Source organism: Somniosus microcephalus, chromosome 4 (genome assembly GCF_052327205.1).
Source record: "Somniosus microcephalus isolate GS21.2 chromosome 4, FLI_Smic_1.0, whole genome shotgun sequence".
Taxonomy (NCBI): domain Eukaryota; kingdom Metazoa; phylum Chordata; class Chondrichthyes; order Squaliformes; family Somniosidae; genus Somniosus; species Somniosus microcephalus.
Window position 1 is genome coordinate 154,430,997 of NC_140990.1, and position 18,615 is coordinate 154,449,611.

The 18,615-nt window shown below is 43.8% G+C and overlaps 1 protein-coding gene across 7 annotated transcripts in view; it reads left to right on the forward strand.

The window, feature by feature from the left end:
• The window catches only part of pcnt (pericentrin), a 355,160-nt gene that overhangs the window by 248,534 nt on the left and 88,011 nt on the right, over positions 1 to 18,615 (forward strand). For 6 of the 7 annotated variants that reach the window (XM_085985359.1, XM_085985354.1, XM_085985358.1 and 3 more), the window contains 4 exons: positions 3,590 to 3,709; positions 3,832 to 3,852; positions 12,862 to 13,098; positions 15,347 to 15,517. In XM_085985359.1, coding sequence (XP_085841485.1) covers positions 3,590 to 3,709; positions 3,832 to 3,852; positions 12,862 to 13,098; positions 15,347 to 15,517 — 549 coding nt within the window. The remainder of the gene's footprint in view (positions 1 to 3,589; positions 3,710 to 3,831; positions 3,853 to 12,861; positions 13,099 to 15,346; positions 15,518 to 18,615) is intronic. The other variant, XM_085985355.1, reaches the window with a different exon arrangement.

The following is an 18,615-nucleotide window of genomic DNA, read 5'->3' on the forward strand; positions in this document are numbered from 1 at the left end:
CTTTATTTTCCTCTTGCGCATGCTCCTACGTAGTGGTTCAGCAGATGTGGAGGCCCCTTGCTTACTTTCCCGCTGCTCCTGTCTCGACACCTTTGGCAGGCGTCCTCTGGGGTGGCGAGCCTGTGAGGGCTCGTCAGCAGTCTGCTGCTCCTGCGGCTGTGCAGGAGTTGAGACGTCTGTCTCAGTTGGGTGTGGACTCTGGCGGGGCTCTGACCGAGGGCTCTGCAGTGGCATGGAAGTGTGAGCGCTTGGAAAGGAGCCCCCCACTTCCTTGAGGTCTGCCACCAACCTCCTTCTCATGGGTCAGCGCCCCCTCAGTGTCTGCAAGTGGCTTGAGAGCACCTTGCTGCACATCACGGGGGGCCATGGGGACCCGTATCTGCAATGGAAGTCCTACTCAGAAAGACTTCCATGAAGGCCTGGTTTCTCTGTTCAATATATGCCCATCGCTCCTCAAGAGATGTCATTCTATTCTGAACATTCACCATGTTTTCCATACCCTGGCGACTAACCTCCTCCATGGCTGTAGCCCTCCTCTCCTCTACCGTAGCCAGCCTTACCACGGAGACAGTAATCATTTCCACGTAGGAAGCTATCCTTTCCGTATTGATCCGTTCATGCGCCAATGACTCCACAAAGGCTCTGCTCATGTTCGCTATGGACTCCTCCATTCGCTCCACACTCGCAGCGACCCTGGAGACAAAACCTGCCGGAGACTCCTGCATCTGCATGGAGTTCCATCACCTCTGATTTTACGGATGGACCCAGAGGCAGAGGGTCGACATGCAGCTGAGCCGAGCTGGCAGAGTCCTGCGTCCTCCGACAAGGACTCTCCACTGCTGTCCCTGTCTCCACAATCTGCTGATGCTCACTTGTGAGCTGCGATACACCAGGTGACAACTGTACTCTATGTCCCGAAGGTCCCACCGAGATGTGAGTGTCTGCGCTGGTGCTGGGTGCGCTTATTTCTGCTGACGCTGCACCCTCGGAGGTTGCAGATTCCTCTGAGGAGTCTGGAATCTCGGGCTCTTCCTCCTGCACAGTGGGGACGGGGGCTCTCGATGGTCCTGTGGGGGAGTCAAGGAAAAAGTTAGAGATGTGATGCCAAGGTTACATGCACATTGCATTTTGCAGATGATCATAAGTCCATATGATGTAGCTTCAGAATCATTGGCATTGCGTGAGTCGCTGATAATGAGAGAGATGGAAAACTATTCTGTCACCAGCTTGCGGGGATGCACCTGTCTCTCCTTTCCCAACTTCCGCATCGATGTCAGCCCTGACAATCTCCAGGACGCCTTCCTCCCAGGGGGTGAGCTGGGCTAATGAGGGCGGCCCTCCTCCTGTCCTAGCTCGCTCTCTCCTGTTGTGAGCTCTCTTCTCCTGCAATGAGGGAGACAAGTGGAGGTTGAGTGAGAATGAAGGAGTGAGTGCAGAGATTGCATAGCATAGATACTTAGAAGGAGACAAAGATGGAGTGAGGTTGCAAGACCAAGGGCCCTCCCTGTGTGTTGTCAGTTGTGTTCAAAGCATCAGAGGGAGTGTGAGGGCTGCATGGTGGAATAGTTGTGTGAATGTGAGCATAGAGAGAGAGGGAATGGGTAAGGGTGCATGGATGTGAGTGTCTAGTGGGATGTGGAGGAAGAGATTGCTAAAGCTGAGTGCTGGTGAGGAAAGGCAATGGGGATCAGATTGAGGGTGATGGAAACTTCATACAGTATTTACTTTTCCAGTGCAATGAAGGTCATGGAATCTTTTCCTGCACTGCATCCAGGTGCGCCGTGTGAGCCCCAAGGAGTTGACTTCCCCAGCCACCTGTAGCCACACAGCCTTGGTCTGACTGGGAGGCCTCTTCCTCCCTGAAGAAGGGAACAGGACCTCCCTGTGGGCCCTAGCACATCCAGCAATGCCTGGAGTGAAGCCTCATCAAGTTTGGGGGCAGCTCTTGCCCTCCCGCTGGCCGTTGCTCCTGCAGGCTCCTGTGCCATCTCAATGATGAAGTTTGGAAGCCTGCAGAAGAAGCAAGGCTTGCTGTAGACCTTAAAAGCAGCAGCAATGATGACGTCATATTCTGCGACTTTCTGACTGGAAATACTCAATTGCCAAGACTTTCCACACATTGGAAATCAATTGGCCAATTGAGTTAAAATTGCATCAATCTCACAGACCCATTTAGATTTGTGTGGGAAACACCAAATTCGGGGAACCCGACAAATCCCCGCACCGGAGTTAAAATCAACCCCAATACCTCCCAAAATGAGGAGCCATTCTGAGTTAGATGAATCTAATGAATTAAATCCACTAACTTATCTTGGAAACAGGGGTCCTTGATGCCCAGAGTAACTATCCCTCATTCTTCATTCTCTGAATCTGCTGAGCAATAGCACCAAGAGGAGGAGGCTGACTTTAGGATGTTAGGAATTAGATACCTCAGGCCATTCAGTGTTTGATTTGACCCCACCTGCTTTTGAGCTTTTAATGTTGGTCCTGAAAGTCTTACATGTTTGGGTTCCTCGTCCACTCCGTTTCAGAAGGGCTGAGGTATGATTCTAGATTTTTGTGTGCCGTAGTGTCTGGGGAAATAAATCTGTTTGCAGTCTTCGTTACTAATTACTGAATACTGTACTTAAAGGAAATAACAAGTAAAGAAAGTGAAATGAGGTAAAAGCTGAACAGATATTTAAACTGGGTTGTACCTTATCATTTCACTTTTTACTTTCTTTACTTGTTATTTCCCTTAAGTATTCAGTAATGAGTAATGTATAATTGGTTTTCAATTGTCTCTTGAATAGTCGTCCATGCTGAGATACCATGAAAAATTATGCTTTTTTGTAAATGTGGATGTTGAACTTCACTCATTGAAGAAGACCACTTGGGTGATACTTCACCATTTCCCCCCAGCTTCTCAGACTCTTGCAATGCCAGATACCACTTTAGGTTAGTCCAGATGGGTGACTAACTGCTTAGCTCATGCTCACAACAGTGATTTGTGGAAATCAAACCTGCTTCCTCTATTGTTGTGGCAAAGCATGTCGATGCTCCTCCGTGTTGTACCCGACTGTTGGCCCCACCACGTAGAGTATTTTGACAACAAACTGTCCTGGATCAATCATTCGTGGCCAAAAGCCTTAGTTACCAATGTTTCTGGCATGCAGAAGTCAACACTGAATCAGAAGGAAGCCACCTGTTGACACACCTTCCCTCTGCCTTTTCATCGATCATTGATGCCACCTCACTTTCATTACACAGCACTGAAAGAATGGGCAGGAGACCAAAGCCATGGCAACGTGACATCACTGATGCTCAATGTCGTGAAGTACCATTGCTTCCTGAGTTTTTCTCATAATGGGAACTCAGGCTTAACTTGGTGTTGTGTAGAGTATGCTTTGTATTTGAAGGAATAATATCCTAACAGGCAGGGTAGCCAATTTTCCCTGTGGTCAATCCTCCACTTAATAAACGAGAAGAAAATTCAAGAGGGGTAATAAGAATGAAATAAAGTTAAGAGTGAAATGATACAGTAAAAGATGAACAACATATAAATTTAGCAAGGCAATACCCGAGAGTTACTTGTATCCTTTTCACTCAGGAACAAGCAGCCGAGCGTGAACACGAACGAGATGAGTTCCAGCAAGAGATTGAAAATCTGGAGACGCAGTTAAAACAGGGATTAAAATCACACGGCGTTGGTGATTATACAGTATCCAAGGTATGATTACCTCTTCAAATCGCTTACTATTTTCATATTGTCCTCATTCAGACATACAATTTGCATTTCATAACATTTCTAAAAAGTTTTTTTTTCTTTCTCCCCGGCCATGGATGTTTTAGAACGATTATTTGAGCCTCCAGGTATGAGAAAATGTTGCCTATATTCTGATCAATCAGTATTAACCTACCTGCATGCTACTTTCTCCTTAATAGTTTCCTCTTAGCATCTCTATCCTTTGCCTCATCTGGGAATACAAGTGTTTTCTGTAATGAAGATCACCTTTAATTCCTTCATCAAAATTCAAATATTCTTAACAATGTTCTTAATACTAATATGTTGGTAACCAACTCAGGTTGGCTCTGAAGTTTGTTTGGGGAAGGCAGTGAAGAGAGCAAATGCTGCAATTAGGGCCATGAGTAATAACTGATCTGAACATGAGTAGAATTGAAGCCTGATGTGGTTCTGGTTAAATGTCGACTCAATGCAATGTTTCACCGTGCCTCAATATCCTTACCATATTTAAATGTAGCTAACTGTAGAATATGGGTACTCAACTGTTCTTTCCTGCTCTCTGCAAACAAGATTATGTAAACATGCAGCAAGGGAGGCATCCTTACAATGATGATGTTTCATCTGTGTAATTGTAACCAGGGGCAGGCTAAAAGCTAGATTTGGTAAGAACTTTCCTGCCTATCTATTATTGTAAGATCACTTCTCTGGTTAACAAAATTATAATACATAGACACAGAGCCTTGATAGTTGTGGATACTGAATGGAATGAGTCCTCCTTTAGTGGAGATTCCTTCACTGATGCCCTACTGTTAGTGTTTTAGATGAGTTGTGGTGACAGTTGGCCATTGATTGTTCCCAGAGTGACAGCCTTTGTCCAAAAGGCAACAGCCATAAGGTCAGCTCATGCAGATACCTTTTGTGGGGCCTTGGGAACAGTACCTGCATAGCACCTGATCAGTTCAAGGGCAGATTTAGTTCTGACTGATGCAGCTGTCGGCAACATTCGAGTCAAGTCACCAAAGGCAAGTGATCTTTTTGCTGAGACACAAGCTGATTTCTTCAACTTCTCTCTCTCGTTCTTTATCTGGAGAAGAATTCCCTGTTATTGAAGGTTCTCTGCCTTCTATAGGAATGCCTGGTCAAGGTGCTGATTAAGCAGAAATATCATCTATTAAGTACAATTCTTGGATTGTCTCACAGCTAGGCACGCGATAGAGACAATATGTGACAAACTCTGGTTGGCTTAGTTACCATACAGGTCCTATCTACAGTTAGACATGCTATATTTTGGCAACAGCTCTTGCCTCAGTTGATTGAGGTATAAGTCCTCGTTATGATCTGGTCCAGAGGTTTTGACACTGGCTGATCGAGATCTTTCAGAAAGATTATTTTATGCTTGGACCTGATCTGTCCACTCATCTCAAATGTGAAGAAATGAAGATGTCTTTATCTCTTGTGCAGATGTGTTTCACAGGAGTTTAACGCCTTTGCTTCTAAATATCATGGATCTCAATCATCTGCTTTCAAATCCAGGGCCTTCAGCCTGCCATCCCCGTTCCACCCTCCCACCCAAAGCCTGTATCCATTCTCCAGATCCCTAAAGAAAATCTTAAATTAGCTGATTGTGACCCCCACTGGCTCCTCAGGAATCTAATAATATTCCTACACATGCAGAGTGTTTGTGTGGGAAAGCTGAGAAATTGGTCACTTCAGCCAGTTAATGTCTGATTATGATCCCTTTAGCAACAGCGCTTTAATCATTTTAAAAGAGTTTCCATGGAGAATGAATGTGCAGTTGGTATGAGGGCTGCCGCCAAGAGTATCCTTCTCCTTTGCAATTTACGGCTTTTTATTTCAATTTGCAATCTAATGGTGAGGTATTATTTGGAGAATGCATTGAAAAATTTATGGAAGGTTGTAGAAGCCATCAGGAGGTTTGGGAGGGATGGTGGTACCTGAAATCTTAAGAACGACTTGCCAAAATAAACTCTAACAAAACTTCTCAGTCCTTACCAGTGTTTTTAGGGTCCCATACAGAGAAAGACTAAGTAGGAAGCTAGAAAGCAGTAATAATATTCCTTCTCCCAACCTAGGTATTTCCCAAGTATGTTTCTGTTGCAACTTCATTAGAGCTTCAGTGCTTCCATATCTATCTATATTGAACTGATTGGCTCATCAGGACTCCCACACAGAGCCTGTTCAAGTTTTTATCCAAACTTTACTTGGATCCTGCATAGCAAGGAGCTGAGTTCCCCCCAATCTTGAAAAAGCTCAAAACTAGAGCCCTTGTCGGCTGATAGTTGCAAATGATTCTAGGGTTGGTGTCGCTACCCATAATTTCTTGTTGAAACCATCACGGTAGTTCAGTATGCAGAATTCTTCACACGTCTCTTCAATTGGATCTCCTCTTTCAGTGGTTCCACTGCATCTTTGTTAAAATTGATGTCTAGTCTACAACCTTTGGTGTTAGATGAGTAGTAATAGTATGTATCTTTTTTATATTCCACCATTATGAGACCCATTGTACTCCTGCTGTAGTTCCATTATTTCTTGATGTGCAAAGCTTGATGCTTTCTGCAAAGCAGAAATATGGAATAATCTATGTCTGACAAACGTAGTCTTGGACTGACTGCTTGTGTCAACAATTTGGTGCTTCACTGCTCCAAGATGTCTTCAAAAAGAAGTCGGACCAGCTATTTTTTCTTTGCAATTTGCATATTTCATTTGTGTGTGGAGATATGATTGGAAGCTGATTGAGGAATAATGTTAGGTTGCCCAACTTCTGTGTGGTCGTCCTTTTTAACCTGGCTTCTCTCTCTGATCTTAAATTCGCCATTTCTTGTGTGCATTTTTTGCCATGTTGCGCCAACTTGGCTACTTTGATACCACTTCAAGAGTTCAGAAGCATTCCACAACATGATCAGAAAGGGCTGTGTCCTCACATGATTACTGCATAGTGCCAAATACTTAAAAGAAACTGTCACAGAATTTCCCCCATCGGATTATAGCTTTTCAAAAAATTATATGTGAAGTGGATGAGATTCAAAGAACCAAGAGGACTAACAAAGGTAAGTGATGTAACATTTAGCTCATTAAGTAAAAATAGCATTACACTTGGGCATGTAGAGATGGTCAGAACATAGAAGAATCTCTTGCTGTAAATGCCCCACTAATCACTTCCTTTTGCTGTTCCCTTCCAAAAAAACATTTATTGATGGTCCCTTTCATTGGGATTCACTTGTATATATTGCCTGGAGGTGCAGTAGGACTATCGACTTTATCGTGCAATCTATCCCTTTTCCTGTGCATGTGGCTCTGGTGTTTCACTCTGCAAAGACGCTTTTAATTCACTTTATCTCTACGTAGTGGCTTAGCAACGCTGATACGACTAAGTTTTCTTTCTTGCATTAAAATCTTTCTTCCATTTAAATCTATGCCATGTATAATCAATTTGGATTTGATTTAAGTTTTTTGTCAGTCCATTCACAGGAGCAAAGGAGCATTCTCCCATTTTCAGTCCACAACCTAAGCATTTATGACTCCACAAATTTTATAGAAAGGATGATTGAAAACAGTAAGGGCTGAGGATTTCAAATCAAAACCCTGATAGCTGTAAGCATGTAAATATAACCCCTTCAGACTGAAACAAATCATGCAAAGATTTTTTTTATTTGTCCTTGGGATATGGGCGACCCTGTCACGGCTGCATTTGTTGCCCATCCTTATGCCCTGAGAAGGTGGTGATGGGATTGTTCCTTGAACCGCTGCAATCGTTGTGGTGGTGGTGCTCCCACTTTGGTGTTGGGTAGGGAATTCAAGGACATTGACCCAGCAACAATAAAGTAACGATGATGCATGTCCAAGTCAGGATGGTGAGGAACTTGAAGGTAATGGTGTTCCAACAACCAGGTTACAGGGGAGAGCAGTGCTGTTGACGTAACCATGCTGATTTGCAGCAGTGCATCCTGTAGATTACATACTGAGCCACAGTCGCCAGTGGTGAAGGTGTATTGAGTCCAGTGGCAGGGGCACTAATCAAGTGGACTGCTTTGTCCTAGATGGTATTAAGTTTATTGAGTGTTGTGACTGCACTATCTAGGCAAGTGGTGAGTATTTCATCAAACTCCTGACTTGAGCCTTGGTAGATGGTGGAGAAGCTTTGAGGGGTCAGGAGATGACCCATTCATCGTGTATCAATGCCACAGTGTTGATATGGTTGGTGGAATTCAGCTTCTGATCAGTGGTAACCCCCAAGATGTTGATGGTAGGGAACTTGGCTGTAGTGGCTGGGCTTTCTCTTGTTTGAAATAACCATTATCTAACAATTATGTGGCACGAATATTACCTGCCACTTGTTAGCTCAGGTATGGGCTGCTTCATTATTGGAGGAGTTGTGAATAGAGCTGAACACTGTGGAATCATCAGCGAACAACCACACACCTGACCTTATGACGGAGAGAAGGTCATTGATGTCGAAAAGCATTAGTCTTTTGGGAAGACTACAGTGCATTGTCAATTACTTAACTGTTGCGGGGGAGAGGACCCTACTCTTGTGGTGGCTTTATCAACAGCAAAATGCATGAGAAAGGAGAAGAAATGTATTTGTAGCAAGTCCCCCTCTATAAACTTTTCATTTTTCTAAATTTAACGCTTAGCCTGGATCTCGGGAGATTGGTGCCAACGAAACTGCATTCAACATTCTCCCACATTTATACTGCCAATTGATTTCTGTTTCTACGTAAGCTTACTTCAAAATTGTAGACCCACTATTCTCCTTATATGCAGCACACTTTGAAGCAACAGGTGGACCTGGAACTTGATGCTGAGTCAGTGTGCTCAACGGCTGAACTGTCTTGGTGCATTTAGCAGCCCACAGCAAGAGGCTCTACTTCCAATGGGAAATACTCAGACTTATGATATCGTGGGTCTGTGCAGCCAGTCAAGTCATGCTGTTCAAGATGCAAGACCACGCATCTGCAGTCATCCATGCACGTGTAAGGTAAAAAATGCCTTGGCGTCAGAAGAGCTTGGGTGCGAGGCAATTTCATCAAAAGGCAAATACCTTTACAAGTTTCCTTTCTTTCCCTTCAATTCTAGAATTCGCCGGAAGATTCAGATTAAGAGTCAACATGATTCTTATAATCCTGCATCCTCTTTGGAAATGGTGTTTCTTACAACCTTGTAGTTCTGTAACTGTACCTCCGCAAATACAGAATATTTTGTCCAGCTGGTATGCCAGATTTGGCACCTACTATCTGAATTTGGTATCCTAGAATTTTCCAGCACAGGAGGAGGCCATTTAGCACATTGTACTTGTGCTGGCTCTTTGAAAGAGCTGTCTACTAAGTCCCATTTCTCTCTCTTTCCCATACTCTCTTAAATTTTTCTTATTCAAATATTTATTCACTTCCCTATTATGGATTCTGCTTCTGCCACTGTTTGTGATGGGATTTTCCATGTCCTAACATTTTTCTAGCCTTTAGCCTTGACATCCTTCCTAAAGTAGGGAACCCAAAACTGATGCGATATTCAAACTGCGGCCTAACCGCAACAGTTTGGCTGTTGAAGGGGGGATTTAACACCTAAAATCTGCTACCTTCTGTTGTAGATGCCTTCCAGGAAACTATTGATGAAGATTAGTACCACATTTGAGATGATTTGTGTTATCAGTCTGAGGTTATTCCTTCTATCTGGTTATTTACAAGTTTATTGCTTCATTGGAGTATCTCCAACAACTCCTGTGCCTAACTACATTTTTGAAATCAAGTTTCACTCTAGCAGCTGATGTACAGTTTCCTAACCCTATTAATCTCTAAGAGACCAGACTAGTTTCTAGTTTTATCTGAGGAACTTAGAATTGTAAACCTTCAAGAGCTTCTTTGTTCTTATGGAATGTAAGTTAGCTTTCTAGAGTAGATAGGGAGAAACTATTTCCACTGGCAGGTGGGTCGATAACCAGGGGACCCAGATTTAAGATAATTGGCAAAAGAACCCGAGGCGAGATGAGAATTTTTTTTACACAGCAAGTTATGATCTGGAATGAGCTGCCTGAAATAATAGTAGAAGCAGATTCAATAGTAACTTTCAAAAGGGAATTAGATAAATACTTGAAGCAGAAAAATTTACAGGGCTATGAGGAAAGGGCAGGGGAGTGCGACTAATTGGAGAGCTGTTTCAAAGTGCCGGCACAGGCACAATGGACCGAATGACCTCTTTCAGTGCTGTAAGATTCTATGATGGCAGTTCAATCTAAGACAAACTGAGAATTACACATCCTAAAACCTCTCTAATTCTATCTTGTTATAGAGATTATAATCCACCATTTCTTCAGCACATTGGCACAAGGTTGCATATTTTCATTGTGGGAATGCTAAATGTAGATAGCTAGATTGCTACTTTGTAGGTAGAATAAGATTAAACTAAACAACCATTTGTGTATTATGGTTCTGAGAGCTGGGCAAATATCTTCATCCAAGATTGCCAACTGACTACTAGATTATATTCTTCACTGCTGGTAACTGTCAGCACCTCAACCTCCAGGAAACTCTGACAAAGGCCATTTGACAATAACAATGGTCACAGCTTTGGCTAATCCACAGGGAGTGAATCTAAATGGCACTTGTAAAGCCACCATCTGCAATAGTTTTCATATGAACTGCTTTTTAGGAGGTCAATTCTTAAGGCAAGAATGAGATCTTCAGACAAGTTCCAATTTCCCCTCCGAGTAAACTGAGCCATAATCCTGAGATATTTGGAGTTAAACCCTTGAAGAAAGTAGTTGTGCTGACAGTCTTCTCCCATAGATTACAGGGCCTCTTCAAAGAACTCATCCTCCATGGAACTTTTTTTCTGGCCTTGCTTATATTGAAGAAAATTTATTTTTATCACTTCAGGGGAAAATGAATGAAGATTTCGACAGGGTGATGCTCTGGGACATCACGGAGATCAAATATTACAAAGAAGTCTCCCTTTTACTTTGTTTTTTAGCTCCTTTGTCTTTCTACCTCTTCACCAATTCTACATTGTTCAAAGAAAAGACCCCAAAAGGTAGATAATTTTTAAAATTTGTTTATGGGATGTGGGCGTCGCTGGCAAGGCCAGCATTTATTGCCCCTCCCTAATTGCCCTTCAGAAGGTGGTGGTGAGCCGCCGCCTTGAACCGCTGCAGTCCATGTGGTGAAGGTACTCCCACAGTGCTGTTAGGGAGGTAGTTCCAGGATTTTGACCGAGCAATGATGAAGGATTGGCGAAATACTTCTAAGTCAAGATGGTGTGTGACTTGGAGGGGAACTTGGAGGTGATGGTGTTCCCATGCGCCTGCTGCCCTTGTCCTTCTAGGCGGTAGAGGTTGCTGGTTTGGGAGGTGCTGTCGAAGAAGCCTTGGCGAGTTGCTGCAGTGCATCTTGTAGATGGTACACACTGCAGCCACGGTACGCCGGTGGTGGAGGGAGTAAATGTTTAAGGTGGTGGACGGGGTGCCAATCAAGTGGGCTGCTTTGTCCTGGATGGCGTCGAGCTTCTTGAGTGTTGGAACTGCACTCATCCAGGCAAGTGGAGAGTATTCCATCACACTCCTTACTTGTGCCTTGTAGATGGTGGAAAGGCTTTGTGGAGTCAGGAGGTGAGACACTCGCCACAGAATACCTAGCCTCTGACCTGCTCTTGTTGCCACAGTATTTATGTGGCTGGTCCAGTTAAGTTTCTGGTCAATGGTGACCTCCAGGCTGTTGATGGTGGGGGATTCGGCGATGGTAATGGTAGAGGTGCGGCTAGTTCTGGAGCACAAGTCTTCAGCACGATAGCCGGGATGTTGTCGGGGCCCAGAGCTTTTGCTGTATCCAGTGTGCTCAGCTGTTTCTTGATATTACGTGGAGTGAATGGAATTGGCTGAAGACTGGCTTCTGTGATGGTGGGGGCCTCAGGAGGAGGCCGATATGGATCATCCACTCGGCACTTCTGGCTGAAGATAATTGCAAACGCTTCAGCCTTGTCTTTTGCACTCACGTGCTGGGCTCCACCATCATTGAGGATGGGGATATTTATGGAGCCTCTTCCTCCCGTTAGTTGTTTAATGGTCCACCACCATTCTCGACTGGATGTGGCAGGACTGCAGAGCTTTGATCTGATCCGTTGATTGTGGGATTGCTTAGCCCTGTCTATAGCATGCTGCATCTGCTGTTTAGCATGCATGTAGTCCTGTGTTGCAGCTTCCCCAGGTTGGCACCTCATTTTTAGGTACGCCTGGTGCTGCTCCTGGCATGCTCTTCTACACTCCTTATTGAACCAGGGTTGGTCCCCTGGCTTGATGGTAATGGTAGAGTGAGGGATATGCCGGGCCATGAGGTTACAGATTGTGGAGGAATACAATTCTGCTGCTGCTGATGGCCCACAGCGCCTCATGGATGCCCAGTTTTGAGCTGCTAGATCTGTTCTGAATCTATCCCATTTAGCACAGTGGTAGTGCCACACAACACGATGGAGGGTGTCCTCAGTGTGAAGACGGGACTTCGTCTCCACAATGGCTGTGCGGTGGTCACTGTCACCGATACTGTCATGGATAGATGCATCTGCGACAGGTAGATTGGGGAGGGCGAGGTCACGTAGGTTTTTCCCCTCGTGTTGGTTCTCTCGCCACCTGTCGCAGGCCCAGACTGGCAGTTATGTCCTTCAGGACTCAGTCAGTAGTGGTGCTACCGAGCCACTCTTGGTGGTGGACATTGAAGTTCCCCACCCAGAGTACATTCTGTGCCCTTGCTACTCTCAGTGCTTCTTTGTTGTTATAACTAGGATTGATTGAAGGAAGTTAATATGGCAATTACAGTAGTTTTAATTATTAATTGTGAGAAAATGGAAGGAAGTTTTGTTGCTAAACGTCTTTTCTAATCTTCAAATAAATGTTGTATCACTGAGTAGGGTGTTTACTGTTTTTAAACTGTCCAGCTTTTGCAGAACCAGTAAGTACCAGAGTAATTTTTTTCCCCACATGATGAAAATTACCTTCATGTCGAAACATTTCTAATGTAAGTAATACAAAGTAGTACAACTTTAGCACTAGCAGAGATCTGGTTTCAAGAAACGATTGCAAGGACTCTCTGCTCACAACCCGGTATTTGTGTGTGTGTGTGCATTTTCTTAAGATGGAAACAATGGAGGCACAGATCCAGTCAAAGACAGATGATTACAATGAGTTGTTGCTAACAAAGGAACACCTGGAGCGAGATGTGCGGGAACAAAGTGAAGAAATAGCAAAACTGGAAGCGCAGATCAAAGAGCTTGAGCGGGCAGCGTTTTTCCATGCTGATGTAGAAAAACGGGTTAGTCAGCTCGAGCAAGAGATACAGAAGATGAAGCGGATAGAGGAAGAATTATCACAGGTAATCAAGGACCAGTAACCATGACTTTGTAAAGCTTCACTTCATAGCAGTAGGGCTGATGTTTTCATATTTAAATGTAGTGATAACTGTGACAAAAACTGATGCCTTTTCATCTTGTGTTAACTTTAAATCTATCACAAGAAATAAGGAAAAGCAAAATTCTGCAGATGCTGGAAATCTGAAATAAGAACAGAAAATGCTGGAAATACTCAGCAGGTCAGCCAGCATCTCTGGAGAGAGAAACCGAGTTAACGTTTCAGGTCGATGACCTGAAAGCAAGAATTAAGGAGTTTAAAACCCAATAAAAATGATGGCCTGGAACTTCCTGAAAGCATATCTACAGCATATACCATTATTATGGTCCAGAAATGTCAGGAAATCATGGCATAAGTCAAAAAGGAACTGCATATATACTTGAAAAGGAAAAATTTGCATGGTGATGGGGAAAGAGCATGAGTGGGACTCATTGGAAAGCTCTTTCTAAGAGCTGGCACAGGCACAATGGGTGAAATGGCCTCCTTCTGTGCTGAATGATTCTAAGTGAGTTACACCACCCCATAATTTCCTGGGTGTATTGCACCACCCAACTGCCAAGACCCCAGCCCGAACCGTTAAGAAATAGCTCCACTCCAGTCAAAATCAATGGCGATCACATATTTGCTGCAATAACACTACTTTGATCGCTGCTGCCAGATTGTTACAGAACGGCGCTGGTGGGCTCAGAATTCAATTCCTCATTCATGATTTGTGACATCTCCCGAATGCTACACGTGTTAATACCATCCTGCAGGATTTAGAAATAGATGAGGAATGAACGCAGCCAGACAGCATAGTAAAATTCTCAAAAAACAAAAATCCCCTCTCCCCTTTCAAAAGTGCTGATTTTAGTTGGGTAGAGTGAAATTTTCTGAATTACATACCAGGGGCACTGTGTACTTGGTACAACGGCCAATCCTCCAAGCCACTCTTGTTCAGTTTGATGTGTCATGCCTTTCAAAAACTTTAATTTTACGGCATCAGTTTTGAAACTAACATTTTGGGCTGGATTTTGTCAATGGGGAGCTTTTGGAGGTGTGACTCCCACTTGTCGGGTTTTAGTCCTACCTCCATCGATTTGTGGCCAACCTGCGCTATTTCCCCTTGATTGACCTTGTTAAGCCCGCCCAGCGGGTTTAGCAGGCCAATTAAGGGAAAGCCGGTTACAGATGACGTCAGCGAGTGACGTTTCATCTGTCAAGAGCTTTTGACAGATGAAATGACAGCGTTTGAGAGCTCTGTGAAGCTGTCAAACACTGATGATCTGTCCTCTAAGTTCAGTCCTGCCACTTAGGCTGAGTTAGAGAGCTGCCCTGAGCAGAAAGCAGAAGACTGCAGCTTTTGACAGTTCAGCGGCCATTCTGCTTTCTATGCCGGTGAGCTGAAGCCTGCAGGAAGAAGTAAAGGTAAGTAAAACTTATTAAAACACTTTACACTTACCTCTGCACACATGCACCCATCACTCACCTGCACACCGGACAGCTCGACCCCTTTGACCCCCGCAGACCGACAGCCCGCCTCGCTGACCCTGGCGAGGTTCGGAGCCATTGGGAAGCCCACACTTCAGGGCTCAAAATGGGGATTAGCCAAAAAAAACTGCTGTTACTACCTGTTAACAGGCAGTTAATTGGCACTAATCCCCTTCCCGCCTCGAGGAGAAGGGACCCGGCGCGGGTTGGGTACCCGCCTCCTGGAAAGATGGCATGGAGGTGTGTTGGAGGTGGGATGGGTACCCGCCCCCAGATTTTGCCAATATCCTGGCAGTCCCGCCTCCCCAGGGCTGGCAAAATCGCCCACTTTGTGTCCGTTTCACAAAATCTAGGGTCAGCCCTGGATTCCGAGATTAATTCCGTCAAACTGCATCGGCTGTAAGGCATTCAACTCATTCCACTTACCAACAAACTACAGGCCAATAATCGTTCTTAAAAGAAAACTGAAGAAAAATTCATCAAAAATGGGTCATAGAAAAGTAAGACTGATTGTCACTTTCACTGAACGAATTCACTGGAATTGCAATTATGCAGAATGGGTTCTGAACATATAAAATCAATGTGATCTCAGCCAGGTTCACTTACTGATAAGACAGACTGACAGAAGTGAAATTGACGGGACTGCATAGAATAATGGATGATTGGGTTTGTGTTTGATATTTTGTTTTTAACTTTGAGGTACCACCATCACTAAGACTTTTTCTTCTGTATTTTTGTGACAGGACAAGGAATCTCTTCAGCAGCAGCAGTACAGTAACCTAATGCAGATCTCTGCTCTACAGTCGAAGCTAGATGAAGCTAGACATAGAGTCCCCGTTGAAGGATTTTCTGATCAGTCGCTAAAGGAGCAGTTACAGAATGAGCGGCAAGCTCTCCAGACTAAGGAAGCTGAGGTGGGATTGAGAGAAACAATTTCATTAGTCCCAAAGTAAGACAATTTGTGAGACTGTTCTAACATCTCCCTTTCAAAGGCACCCTGTTGCCTAGCCATTGAAACTGGCCAGGAGACAGCCAGATTATTAGGTTTGTAATCTCAAGGGACACTTCTAAGCAATTGTGCTGTCTTTCCCTGATAACTGGTAATTCCCACATTGGATGGGAGCATTGGCCAAAGGTATTTGGACCAGATCTCACACCTCAAGGTGGATAAACAGGCTAGGTTTTGAGAAGCATGATGAACCTTTTATAGTGTTCAAAGAGCACATCTCATCAAGTTGGTTAGGGTGTAGACCAACTGTACAACCATCGTGAAGTAAGTAAATAAACAAGCAAACACAGGGATTCTTTTCTGACTCTCATGTCAGGACTTATTGCAGATGTAGTTTTGATGCTGCCAACATCTCGCTTCTTTCTGTTCAACACTTCAGTGGAATGTAGAGTATCTCAAAAAAAAAGTACCGTGAGCCCTCAAGTGGGCTCTCCGTCTTGAAACTGTGTTCTCAATCTTTTATAATTGGGGTATCTGGAGGTCTCATGGCAACCTCTCAACACCAGGTTTGGTGATATTTTGCTGCATGTTCTGTGACATTCTGTGAACAATCAAAGGTGAAGCTACTCAACTGCAAAAGTGACCTGGTCCAGGTGGATTGGAAACAAAGATTGGCAGGTAAAACAGCAAATGAGCAATAGGAGATCTTCAAAGGGGAGATAGCTCAGGTACAGATTAGACACATTCCTATGAGAGGGGAAAGGAAGGGCATCCAAAGCCAGAGCTCCCTGAATGACGAAAGATATAGAAATTAAAATGAAACCGAAAAAGGAGGCTTGTGATAAGTCAGATTCATAATATAGTAGAGAATCAAGCAGAATACAGAAAGTACAAAGGAGAAATGAAAAAGGAAATAAGAGGGGCAAAGAGAATGTATAAGAAGATTAGCAGGTAACAAAAGGAAACAAAAATCTTTTTATAAACATGTAAAAGGATCGTCAAAAGTAAGGGTGGAGCTGATTAGGGATCATAAAGGAGATCATCTTGCGGAGGCAGAGTGCATGGTTGAGGTACTAAATAAATACTTTGCACTTTGTCTTCACAAACAAAAGGTTGCTGCCAATGTCACAGTAAAGGAAGAGGTAGTGGAGAAAAATAAAGAGGAGGTACTTAAAAGGTTGGTAGCGCTCAAAGTAGAAAAGTCATCCGATGCATATGGGATGCATCCAAGGTTGCTGAGGCAATTAAGGGTGGAAATAGCAGAGGCTCTAGCCGCAATCTTTCGATCCTCCTTAGATATGGGAAGTGTGCCAGAGAACTGGAGGGTTGCAAATGTTACACCCCTGTTCAAAAAGGGCAGAGTAATAAACCCAGTAACTATAAGCCAGTTAGCCTAACGTTGGTGGTGGGGAAACTTTTAGAGACCATAATACCTGGAAAAGCAAGGGTTAATAAATAACATGCAGCATGGATTAGTCAAAGGCAAATCGTGTCCATATAATAGACTTGTTAGCAAAATTGAAGCCCATGGAATTAAAGGTGAAGTGGCAGCGTGGATACACAATTGGCTAAGGGACAGAAAGCAGAGAGTTGTGGTGAATGGTTGTTTATCAGACTGTGGGGAGGTATGCAGTAGTGTCCCCCAGGGATCAGTATTAGGACAACTGCTCTTTTTGATATATATTAATGACCTGGATTTGAGTATATAGAGCATAATTTCAAAGTTTGCAGACGACACAAAATTCTAAAATGTAGTAACCAGTGAGGAGGAGGATAATAGACTCCAGGAGGACATAGACAGACTGGTGAAATGGGCAGACACGTGGCAGATGAAATTTAATGCAGAGAAGTGTGAAGTGATGGATTTTGGAAGAAAGAACGAGGAGAGGCAATATAAACTCAATGGTACAGTTTTAAAGTGGGTGCAGGAACAGAGACCTGGGAGTGTACGTACACAAATCTTTGAAGGTGGCAGGACAAGTTGAGTAGGCTGTTAAAAAAGCATATGGGATCCTTGGCTTTATAAATAAAGGCATAGAGTACAAAAGCAAGGAAGTTATGCTAAACCTTTATAAAACACTGATTGGGCCTCAGCTAGAGTATTGTGTCCAATTCTGGGCACCACACTTTAAGAAGCATTGGAGAGAGTGAAGCGGAGATTTATTAGAATGGTATTAGGTGGAGAGACTAGAGTAGTTTGGATTGTTCTCCTTAGAGCAAAGAGTTTAAGGGGAGATTTAATAGAGGTGTTCAAAAGTATGAGGGGTTTTGATAGAGTAGATGGGTAGAAACTGTTTCCACTAGCAGGAGGGTCGGTAACAGAGGCCACAGATTTAAGATAATTGGCAAAAGAACTGGGGGGGAGATGAGATACACAGCGCGTTATGATCTGGAATGCACTCCCTGAAAGAGTGGTGGAAGCAAATTCAATAACTTTTAAAAGGGAATTAGATGAATACCTGAAAAGGAAAATATTGCAGTGTTCGGGGGAAAGAGCAGGGGAGTGGGACTAATTGGCTAGCTCTTGGAAAATAGCCGCCGGCACTATTGCTATGGTGCCGAATGGCCTCCTTCTGTGGTGTATGATTCTGTGATTCGAACAATGTATAGTTGGATGTTTATCTCCACACAAGGATGGGACGGTTATTGTGAGTCTTCCCATCCTTTCTCCTCATACCTTGATGTATAAGATTTCACTGGCGTGGTGCAACTCACTTAGAATCATTCTAGTTATATTATATTGACTGGAAAAGACTTGGGACTTGGGCCTGCTTGATCAGAGAGGTGACCAGCCCATAAGGATTCTTTACAGAACCATTTGTCACAGATGGAGTAACAGAGTTGGAACAGCAGCTCCTAGAATCTGCCTATTTCAGTACGTTAGCTGCTAATCCTCCCTCAGTCAGCACCACCAACAACGGATTATCTAGTTATTCATTGATCAGCTGTGTTTGGGACTTGTGTGCAAGTTGGCTACCACATGTAGCTACAAAACAACAGTGACCATTTCAAAAGTAATCCGTTGGCTGTAATGCACATTAGGCCCTCCTGAGGTGGTGAAAG